At 29.4% G+C, this 12,414-nt stretch overlaps 1 protein-coding gene across 1 annotated transcript in view; it reads right to left on the bottom strand.

Moving 5' to 3' along the window:
- The window catches only part of LOC111686178 (structural maintenance of chromosomes protein 3), a 107,382-nt gene that overhangs the window by 51,317 nt on the left and 43,651 nt on the right, over window positions 1-12,414 (bottom strand). The window contains exon 4 of the mRNA XM_046947241.1: window positions 1,612-3,998. Within this exon, the coding sequence (XP_046803197.1) occupies window positions 1,612-3,998 (2,387 nt within the window). The remainder of the gene's footprint in view (window positions 1-1,611; window positions 3,999-12,414) is intronic.

The following is a 12,414-nucleotide window of genomic DNA, read 5'->3' as shown; positions in this document are numbered from 1 at the left end:
CACTTTTTTTAAAAAAAAAACTTAAGTTAATTAAGTAAATGTAAATTTTTTAAAAAGTGTGATATGAAACCTAAGGACTAGACAGTCCTTAATAACAAATTTATTTATTTTGCACGCAAAAAATATTAAATTTGGCTTCTTTTCATAGTATACCTAAATTCGAATAATTATGAGGACACTGTAACTCTAAATAAGTGTTGGTAACAAAAATGTATATGTGTTGGTGCATTCTGAACACACAGAGTTTTATAAAAAAAATACATTTTTAAATTTGTTTGAATTTTCAATGCCAAATTTAGCAACAACAAAAATTAAATGTCAATAAATAGAAAAAATAGTTAAAAAAAAAAAATAAAAAATATTTTATGTGTAAATTACGATGGATTTATTTAAAAAACTTTTGAGTGTTTTGACAAGTTTAAACTTCTCACAAGAGAGTCGAATTCACACGGATGAGAAGAGTAATTTCCTATATATGAGAGTTGGACTACTTTAAATTCTTCAGAGTTCTGATACCAATGGAAACAGTTGATCGAAGGACTGTAATGTGACTACGGGCTAAAATACATATTTCAGTGATTCGGATTAGAGCGAGGTTTTGAGTTGGCAATCAAATGCCAATTAATAATAAGATTAGTTAATTTAAAAATTAATTTAATCTGATGTTTATCCCTTTTGATGTTTTTGAACGATGCATAAATTTAATCTAATGTTTATCCCTTTTGATGTTTTTAATCGATGTATGTTTAAAAAAATACATCGTTTAAAAACATTTAAAATATTATTTTAATAAAAAATTGTATAGGTATCAGCTGTTTACACTATTACATTTCTCGCTCAAGTTTAAACCAGCTCTATTCTACGCTTAAACTACCTAAAAAAATTAATTAATTTCACTAAAGAGTGGCCCTCAGCGGTTTCGGTCGATAAATGTGTTGGCATGTTGGTAGCTCGTCCTTTAAACTGGTATGTAATTAAATTTAGCACTAGACTCTTGTAGCTTTAAATCATTTAGGTAGCCTTATTTACGTCGTAGAATTTTGATTTTATTTTTTATATTTAAAAAAATCTGTGCGAAATTATTTTCTATTTGACATTTCAATATACTCAATATGAAAAAGTAGCAATTTTAGAATGAATATGGTAACTCGATTTTTAAAACACCAGCAGAAAACGTCGACAAAATACCATATTGTAATGCAAAATTCAATTTACTATTTTCAATTAAATATTAAATGTTAAATTCGAACCGCCTTATGAAAAAACGAATATTAAGTTAACAATGGTTAGTAAAACCTTTTTATATGTAAAAAGTGTGTATTAAACCATTGTTAACTTTAATAATCGTTTTTGCATAAGGCCCTAAGGAATTCTGTATACATGTAATTGTTATATGCATTTTTATGATAAAATTCACTGCACAGACAGAAATTAATCATTTAATTTATTACAATAAACTTATTTTAGTTTTCCCATACAAAATGTGTAGTTCTTTTATATTTTTTATTAAAATGTGAATTTGTTTGGAAAAAAGGATGTTCACGTCAGCTAGATTAACATTTTGCATTTTCGTACAAAAATAAAGTTGACGTGAAAATAATATATGCTTACCTTTTTTCGATTTCTTCCAAATCCTGATTTACTTTTTTTATTCGTTTTTCTGTGGAAGTTAACTCATTTTTACAATTTATAAGTTTCCTTTTTCTATCTTCAACCGATATTTCCTGTAAGGCTTGTATTAGCTCATCTCTTCGTCTAAATAAGTTGTTTACTAACAAATTGTCCAATTTGTTTTTAATAACTTCAAGTTGCATTCTTTGTGTAAATGCTTCTTTGTTTTCTTGGTTTAATTTTCTAATGTCTTCATTAAGTTGGTCTATTTCTCGTTGGTCATGTACAGAAAGAGTAGACATTAGTTCCTGTTTCAGTTCAGCTTCTAACCCGGTTTTTGTGCTATTCATTGCTTCTAAATTTGCAGTGCATTGAGCAAGGGATCTTTCCTTAGGTGTACGATATTTTTCAATTCGAACTAATTCCTCTTTCATTAATCGTATTTCTCCTTGAACCTTTTCAAAAATATCTTTAGATTTGCCCTGTTTTGTTTCAGTTTTTTGCATTTCTGAAACAACACCATTTATGTTGTTTTCGATTTGTTTTAACTCATTTCTAATTTTATTAAGTTCTTTTTCAAAATCACGTATTTGTACAGTCAATTCAGTTCTTTTCTTTTGCATTTCAAGGCGAGACCGTGAAGTATTAAAATAACCTCCCGTAAGCGAACCTTTAGATGAAACTTGATCACCATCTAATGTAACACAATCCAAGCCAGTACTTTTAGCAAGCTCAGTGGCTCTTTCCAAGTTTCTACATATTAAGGTTTTTCCAAATATATAACATAATGCTTTTCCGTGTTGTTCATCATATTTTAATTTAGATATCATTGGAATTGAATCAGGATCATCAGGATAATCATGGTTTTTTACTTGTAGCCTATTTAATGGCATAAATGTTACTTCTCCTGGTAGTTTTAACTTATTCATTTCTTTTAAAATTTGAGTTCCAACCTTATCCGATTCAACAATATGATGAAAAAGTCTGTTTCCGGCAGTGACTTCAACAGCGGTGTATATAGTTTTATCACAACTAAAATTTTCAATGACTGGACCGTAATAAGCTTTAGCTATATCGGCAAAAGGAGGTCCTTTTTCTATAAAACTATCGAGAACTTTTCGTACTGAATCCCTTCCATTTAATATAGGTTTTCCAGCCATACTACGCAACGCTTGGTCTGTTTTAGAAAGTTCTTCCTTTTGAGTTTGCAGTTGTTGTGTCATATTTGTTTCCTTTCTCCATAACTCGTTACGTGTAGCTTGATAATGGTCTTTTGTTTTTTTAAGGTCGTAATATTTTTTGTTATGGTCATCTATTTGAAGACGAAGCTGTTCCAACTCTGTAGAATGTTCTTCGATTTTTCGACCTAAATCTTTTTCAGCATTTGCGTCCTTTTTTAAATCATCTACTAATTTAGAATGGTGATTAATCTTATCCTTTATTTGTTTACTAAGTGACTTTAATTCTGTATTTATCCACTTATCTCTTTCTTCACGAGAAGAAAATTGAGATCCACGACCTTGTTTTGCATACAATTCTTTGCGTTTTTGTTCCTTAAGTGATAATTCTCGAGAACATTCCTCTTCTTTCCTTTTCATCGCTTCGTATTTTGGTTTTACTTCTTCTAGTTCACGTTCCTTTTCTGTTATTGTAATCTTCAGTTTTTTTAATTCCTGATCGGCACGTTCTTTTGATTTGTTATCCCCTTGAACTTCATCGTTCAAATCTACAATTGTAAGATCTAATTTTGTTTTTTCTCTCAATAATTGCTGCTGTTCAGTTAATAGAATGGAACGCTCCTCTTTAGTTGTGGTCACATTTTTTTTTGCCTCTTTTAAATTTTTTTGTATGTCTTTAATTTTTTCTTGTGCTTTTTGGATTTGCATATTATAAACTTTCTTTTTTTCAAAAGAAGATTTTCTTTGCTGCTGTATATCATCTAATGATTTTTTGGTGTCTTTTAACTCAGTTTCATGGATAATATATTCTAATATTCGTCGAGCTTTATCCCATTTTTGATATTCTTTAAGCTCTTCTTTCTCTTCTTCCAATGTCTGTAAACGGTCTTCAATGGTTTTTAAATATTCTGAAATTTTTTCCAATTTTCCTTCTGTTTCACGAAGAATATTAAGAGATTCTTCTTTTCTCTCATCATATACCCTAGTTCCAGCTACCTCACGTAATAATTTCAACCTGTATGAATCTGCAGCAGTTGCCATTTGATTTATTTTGCCTTGCTTTACAATATAATATGGGTTAGAGTTCGAAAACCCAGCAGATTCTAATAAATTTACAACTTCAGTACGGGGAACAACTTTTTTGTTTAAAAAGTATTGATCTTTTTTGGCGCCAATTACTCGTCGTAAATAAATTTCATCTTTATCAATCTAAAAATATATAAAGTTACATTGATTTATTATGTGTTTGTATTATGAAAAATTGTGAATATATTTTTTTATTTGAACCACAAAATAGGGGCCGAGGTGCGTAAAGTAAATTCAAATCAACAGCTAATCACTTATATTTTCTGTGATGTAGACACAATTGTCAAATTATAATAATAAAGAGTTTCAAACAAATCGAATAGAAAATTGATTTTGCATTGGTTCGCATTAACACATGAAAATTTGTGCTTTCATTCCAAAAAAGTGGAAATAAAATCCCAGGCCCTTATATAATTGATTTATTATAAGAAAAAACTCTGAATAGTTTGATCCATGTAGGTATTAAATATTTAAGCGTGTTCATCTACATACATATTTTTTCACATGTTTAAAATCCTACTTATTTTATGATTACTTTACATTTGATTATTTCACACATAAATTATTATTACTGAAAAAATAATATGTATTATAACTAAAGAGCAGCTGTTTTAGTTGAGCTAAGAAATTCAAAATTTTTTGCGTATAAAATTTTATTTAGTTTTTCGATGCATTTTCATTAATTTTATGAGTATATTCTGTGCAAAAATTAAAGTGCAGCTAAGTTAGTAGAGCTAAAAAATACGATTTTAGTAAAAATACTTAAAATATAAAAGTTTGATTAAATTTAAATAACTCAGCAAAAAGTTACATGACAAAGATGTAGTTTAAATAGAAGTCCAAATGAAGACGAAGTGGTTCGATTTAGATAAAACATGGATAATTTAACATTAGCGTGCTATTGGCAATCACGACTTTATGCGAAAATTTTAAATAGTAGAACTATTAAAATTGGATGATTCAAAAAAAATGCTTTTTGTGTTGTATGTATTTTGAAATATCATGAATTGCATGAGAAATCAATTAAGAAGTAATTGGTGATCTTCAGATTCCAGACATATTTGCATAAAAGCTGCAAATAATCGATTAGTGAACTTTTAATGATTTAAAACAGGGTGCGAACGTTACTGCCGTTCGAAGATTTATATAATTTTCTTACTTGGACATGTTTGACAGCGCAAGATATGTTCATCCAAGAAATGTGAGAACTGTAAACAATCTTACCGGACACATACATACTTAATACGTTGGCTCTAAAACAAAATATCAGCAGAACACATCACTCATAAGAAACTTCTGCAATTGGGCACAAGATGAAGTAATGAAATTATGGTTTTAGGAAGAATGGCCCGCACAACTTACAAGCAAACATGAAACCAGCGAGGTCTGACCGCAAGGACTTTTTAACATTTTTATTGTTTTCTTTGCTATTCGAATTTTATGTTGATTAATTTAGTTTGAAAAATATTTTCCATTTTATATTTTTAAATCGAAAAAATAACAAAAAACTCGGATTTATAAAGTAAATACGGTAGCATATAAAATAATAAATCGCTTAAACGTCAGAAGTTAAATATGACTACGAAAAGAGAGAACGGTTATAACTTTATTTTTTCTCTATGACAACCAAGACCCTTAAACTATAAACAGAATTTTTTTAAATAGGTTTTAAAAAGAGAACTTAGAATATAATGGTGTCTAGCAGACACCACGAATGGGACCGCCAATATTTCTATTTTTTCAGGAATACGGAACGCATAGTAGATGCGTTTTTCATTGATTCATCTCGTTTAAATGGTCTTCTGACCAACTGTGCCAGAAGTGTTTTTTGGCTGTATTAATACGTTGCAATCTTTCTAGAAAACTGATGTCCTCAAAAAATGACCAGGCGTCAGCGCTTCAATGTCATTGGGGTCACTTGATAACGCTGCAATCGGTCTAGAATTTATAAAAGCTTCTACTTCTATTAATGCAGTAGTTAGTTTATCAAACGTAATTTCTGCTCCAAGCTAAGTAATATAGAGGTGACCCTTTGCACTTTTCACGGCGGCCCCAAAATGGGTTGCTCTTGGTGGGATAAAATGAAAATTTATAAATTTGTTCCACCAATTGTTTATTGACAATTGACAATTTTTGTCCGTAAATTAATATTTGAGTTCAATTAACTTGTTGTTTGCACCATAGAGAAAATATAGAGAATATATCAATTTATATCAATTTTTTTTGAAAACATAAAATAGGCTCTTCACTAGGGATGCCAATCGGGACTGGCTTCTAAAAATCCGGGGATTCGGGATTTTGAAAAATATAATCGCCGTCGATTAAATTGATTGAAATTTTTTAATGTTTTTATTAACCAGGCTATAGAATGTAAGACCAATTATTTTTGATTCTGTAACATAATGAATAATAAGTCAAATTATATTTTAAAAACATACAGGATTTTTACAAACGATATTTTATAATTTTCAATACTCCCGATGTATATTCGTTATTACATTTTTTTAATAGATGTGAATGTGCAATAAGTTGTTTCGGAACTATTATGCTTACATTTTTTTATATTAATTATATTTTTTTTGGGGTTTTAATTAGGATGGCGGTGCATTAATCAAACATATTGCCTGGTTATCACACGTTTTTCCAGAGAAAACCCACCAAACGACATATACCTTCATATAGGAAGATGGAGCATCCGGACTTAATTTCATCAAAAGTATTAATGGTCTCCACCAGAATATATTTGAGTTTAAATGGTCTCCACCAGGTTATATCGTAAATTACACTTATTTAAGTTTCAAATAATGTGTTGATCGCTTTTATTACAAATTCTTCACAAAATCTATTAAATTATATTGTTTATATCTGGTTTTCCAATTTTTATTATTATTTTTTGTTTTGTGCATAGTTGTTAAAATAGGTACTTTTTATACTAACACAGAGTGGTTCATTGCGATTTCAAGTTAATTTAAATGAAATTAAACAAAATTACTTGATTTCAAATTAACAAAATGTATGGAAAATTACTTAATTTCGAATAGATTTCAATCATATATCCCCAAATTACTTATCATGTACCAAATTTTATAAAAATCTACATAAATCTATTCATAAAATAATTCTAAGCCAATTAGTATACTTTAAGGTGTATAAAACCAATATTATTGTACGTTACAAACATCAGCACAAACCAAATATACCCTTTCAACAAAAGTGGTGTAGGGTATAATAAATATCATGTTCCGAAATTGGACAAAAATATTCCAAGCGAACTAATAATTATAACAGAACCCAATTCAATTATTCGAATATCAATTTAGAAATTTTTCTTTGAAAAAAATTTGGAATTTTACATAAATATATATTAGTAACATAATATTCGTAGTATTTATTGAAAATTTTAAGTACATTAAGAACAAGCTAATATGCATTTAACGGCATTTCTCAGATTTGTATCTTAATAAATAAAACTTGTATTCGACTGTACAAAAATGAAATACCCACCATCAAAATATTGTAATGTATTAGGTCTTCTGGTCTTATTTTTTGTCCAAATTTGCAGCTCAAATAGAATGTGTCTTGTAACTCGCGTTTTCAACTTACAGACACAGAATCTGCATACTTTTTGTATCTATTACCAACATTTCGATATGTTAAAAACGAAGAAATCAATTTATATGTAACATAAGCATGGAATTATTCCACTTTAAAAAAATAAAACTTTCAAATATGTATAAAACTGACTGAGATGGATACTGTGACTTTAACATACCACCTGTTAGAGTTCCCCACAGTCATTTATCAAAAAGTGTAAATAATAAATTAATTTAGTTTTTTTATTCAATTCAATTTATTCATGATATATAATATTTTACATTTCTCTTATTTCTATTATTAATGATAAAGAGTTCAAGAATGATTTCTTTTTCTACTTAATTATGTACATTAATTTATAAAGTTTTACGTATACATTGACAAAATTTTTAATTGGAGGTAAAAATTAAGCAAAAACCTATTTAAACATTTTTTTAAATATATAAAAACTATTAATTCTAATACCTAACTACATACGATGAGCTAACTCATTGATATGGTCATAACCAGAATTTATGCATCTGATATTAAAGTTTTCTTTAAGCTTTGTAAGTCTGACCTTAACTAATTCTATATCCGCCAGACGATGGAGCCGCTCAGTGGAATAAAGCCACGGAAGATTAAAAATTAACTTCAGCAATTTGTTCTGAGATATTTGTATTTTTTTAATATGACAGTTCGCAGTCGTCGACTAAACAGGAGCTGCATAGAAAATTACAGCATGAAAAATAGACTTTAGTATCAATTATTTGTTATTTATGCTAAGTGATGAATTTCTATTTATTTAAATGTATGATATATGATCGTTGAATTTCATCTTAGGATGAAATTCTAAGGTATTTAACTGTTCTTTCCCACTGTATAGAGTAGTTGTTAAATATAATGTTGTTCTGAGGTAAAAAACAAGCTTTTCGTTTTCTTGTGAAATATATTGTTTATGTTTTATCCGAATTTAGCTTTATTTTCCATTTACTAAAATAACAATGCAGATCAATTAATGCTCTTTGAAGATTGGCTATTACATCAGATGCTAAAAACTCAGAGCTAAGAAAAGCTGTGTCGTCAGCAAAGATTGACAAAGTGCAGTAATGTAATTGAGGGAAATCGGCAGTATATATATTGTAGAGTATAGGAGATAAGCAAGAGCCTTGAAGACAACCTGCAGTAATATTAAAAGAGTCAGATGAAAATGAACCAATATGAACTTTGAAGCTTCTTAGAGTAAGAAAGCTTTTAGTTATTTTTATGAGATGTGTAGGAAAACCAAAATTAATCATTTTAAAAATAAGTCCGTCATGCCACACAGAGTCAAAGGCAGCTTTGACATCTAGTAATATCATGCCTGTAGATTTTTGATGGCTAAAGTTTTCATTAACTATTTTTCTTCTTCTGATCAATGGATGAATAGTACTATGTTCCTTTCGAAAACCAAATTGTTGAGGGGGAATTTTATTAATATCTTCGATAAAATAAACTATCATAAGTTTGATTATTTTTCCAAAATTTTGCTGATCGAGGATAATAAGCTAATCGGTCGGTATGAAAAGGGACAGTCAGGTGGTTTCTTTGGTTTACTTATGGGTATAACTTTAGATTCTTTGAACTCAGAGCTAATATAGCTGTGTCGTCAGCAAAGATTGACAAAGTGCAGTAATGTAATTGAGGGAAATCGGCAGTATATATATTATAGAGTATAGGAGATAAGCAAGAGCCTTGAGGACAACCTGCAGTAATATTAAAAGAGTCAGATGAAAATGAACCAATATGAACTTTGAAGCTTCTTAAAGTAAGAAAGCTTTTAGTTATTTTTATGAGATGTGTAGGAAAACCAAAATTAATCATTTTAAAAATAAGTCCGTCATGCCATACAGAGTCAAAGGCAGCTTTGACATCTAGTAATATCATGCCTGTAGATTTTTGGTGGCTAAAGTTTTCATTAACTATTTTTCTTCTTATCAATGGATGAATAGTACTATGTTCCTTTCGAAAACCAAATTGTTGAGGGGGAATTATATTATTATCTTCGATAAAATAAACTATCATAAGTTTGATTATATTTCCAAAATTTTGCTGATCGAGGATAATAAACTAATCGGTCGGTATGAAGAGGGACAGTCAGGTGGTTTCTTTGGTTTACTTATGGGTATAACTTTAGATTCTTTGAATTGTTTAGGAAAATAACAGTGTTTTAGACAAGCGTTAATAATAATTGTTAGGAATTTTAATCCTTTTTTGGGAAGTGCTTTTAAACATCTGTTGTTTTTTAATGACTTAACTATGGCAGCCACTTCTGACAAACTTGTAAAAGGTTGAACTGGATCATCTAAACCTAAAGTTCCAAGGGACTCGATAGTATGTTGAACTAATGAGTTCGTAACAGGGTCACCAAGATTAGCTGATAGAGTGTTTCAAAGCAAAAGTTTGAGCCAAAATTTCGTTTTTTTCTTGGTTGGTCGTATAATGACAGTTATTTTGTTTTAAAATGGGAATACTCTTAGATCTCTTCCTTAATATTTTGGTTAAATTCCAAAATGGAGGAGAAACTTTATCTAAATTGGATAATAAATAATCCCACGATTTATTCTTATATTTACATATTTCTTCCTTAATCCTTTGGTTTAATATCCTTGTCTCAATTAGATCTTCAATGGCCCTATAACGTTGCCAGTTTCGTCTTAAAAGGTTCCTTCTTTAAATCAAGCACCTTATGTTGTAAGGTAGTGGTTTGTTCGTTTGAAGAGGATATTTTTTCGGTACACTGCATGTCACTGCGTCATTTATAGTATTTTTAAGGTCTAACAACAGATCCTCAATGTGCTCAGTACTAGTGATGTTACTAATGTCTGGTAAGGTTAATCTTCTATTTATAAATCTGGAGTAATGTTTCCAGTTAGCGTTAACAAAGTCGTATTTGAACGTAGTCGAATTGTTGTAAAGACTATTTAACATAACTTTAACCGGGAGATGGTCCGAACTTAATTCGTTAATAACCTATGCATGGGACATTGAATAAGATATATTTGTCAGAAATAGGTCTAAAGTAGAGCCCTGTCTGTATGCACTAACCGGTACGTAAGTAAAATCATGTGGATATATTAAATCAAAATTATATGAATCCAACTTCTCACACAAGATATTTCCCTATCCGTTAGCTGACAGACAACCCCATAACTGGTGTCTGCAGTTAAAGTCACCGCCTAATAAATATTTATAATCACGAGTAAGTTTATGTATATCAGAAGCCAACTTTCTTTTTCTAACACCATCTCTGCCCATTAAACCACCAGGAAAGTAACAAGAGTAAATATTTATACTATCTGTGTTTGTAAAAATTTTAATACCGATATTTTCAATTACATCGGTGTTAATAATAGTTAGAAGTTGATGGGGTAAATTTTTTCTAACAATAACTGCCACCACCTCCCCTAAAATCAATTCTATACTGAAAAAATCCATGCCTAATATATACGAAAAATGTCGTACATTGTACGAATCGTTCGTTGTTTCGCACCACGAAATTCTTTCGTAATATATACGAAATTGTACGAAATATTTTAGTATAATGCAAAATATTCTTGAAAAAATTAATTTGCATAAATTGAAAAAAGGGAATTTTGAATAAATATGGTAAAATTTACGAAATATTAATTTATTCAAACATTTTTGTTAAATTTAAAATAAATTTTCTAAATTTAGTTCAAAATTATTCTCCACACGAATTTTAAAATTTTTTTTATGAAAATAATTCGAGAATAATATTATACTTTTTCTTAAATTTTATAAAAATGTTGTAGTTTTATTTAATCATAACATAATTAATATCATTATGTTTAATTTCGCTAAAATTTATGAAAAAAATATTACGAAAGGTTTTCGTACTTTCGTAAAAATAGAAAAGAGTTTTATTAAATAATATTTCGTATTATACGCGAAATTTTTGTAAATATTACGAAAATGGAAGTTACGAAATTTTTTTTCGTAAAGTTGAGCATGGATTATTTTCAGTGTATCATTTCTGTATACTTTAAATTGACTATGTCTTACAGAAATACCAGTTCTTAATCCTGTTTCCGCAACTAAACAAATTTGTACGTTATTGGAAATCAAGAATTGAAATAGTTCTAAGTTTATATACAGATACCATTGTTACTTATTATACTAAAAATTTAATTGCAAGATTGGCTATGACCTCAAATTGTTCAGTTTTAGACTTACAGTTTTTAAGATTAGTAATTAATTCTAAAGTAATATTTTTAATTTACTGAATGGTAAATAGTTCATTATTGTTGTAACTTTACCTGTTACTATTATTATTATTATTATTATTAATCTGTGGTATCCAGGTACTCGAGGGTATGGTAGTACTTTGATGGAGTGTGTTTGGAAAATTGCCATTGTAGTTGGTATTTGAAAGACTTACATAATTTTTGCCGGAATGTTGTCTTTGGGTTGGCTGTGAACGTTGTTTTATATTTAAATAGTTGACTTTACTTGGGCATTGATCGAAAGTAGATTTGTGAGAACCATTACAATTAGCGCATTTTTCAGTGGATTCGGTGCACTTGGAAGTCTTTTACTTTGCATCGGCTTGATCCATGACCAAACATTTGGCAGTTGTAGCATTGGGTGATCTGCGATCTGTTTGTTTTTTGGTGTTACCATCTTACTTTAAGAAAATTAAGTACGGAATATTTTGTCGTAGTTCCTTAAGCGTAATAGTTTGCCGTTGGAAATATAATAGGCTTAAGTCGGTTTTAGTGACATTTTTTAAATCATGTCGAAAATTTCACCACTAATAGAGAGTTCGTTTGTGAGTGAAATGACATAAAATTTTTTTGTCGGCCACGCCTACTTTAGGGTGGGCTATTCAGGAAATCTTTATTAAGAGAAGCCGGTGTTGGACATACCATAGAAGAGAAAATCCTTGCGCCCGGCCGTAGGCCGT

This window comes from Lucilia cuprina, chromosome 3 (genome assembly GCF_022045245.1).
Source record: "Lucilia cuprina isolate Lc7/37 chromosome 3, ASM2204524v1, whole genome shotgun sequence".
In the NCBI taxonomy this organism is placed as follows: Eukaryota; Metazoa; Arthropoda; class Insecta; order Diptera; family Calliphoridae; genus Lucilia; species Lucilia cuprina.
The sequence above is the reverse complement of the archived record's forward strand: the minus strand, read 5'-3'. Positions and strand labels throughout refer to the sequence as shown.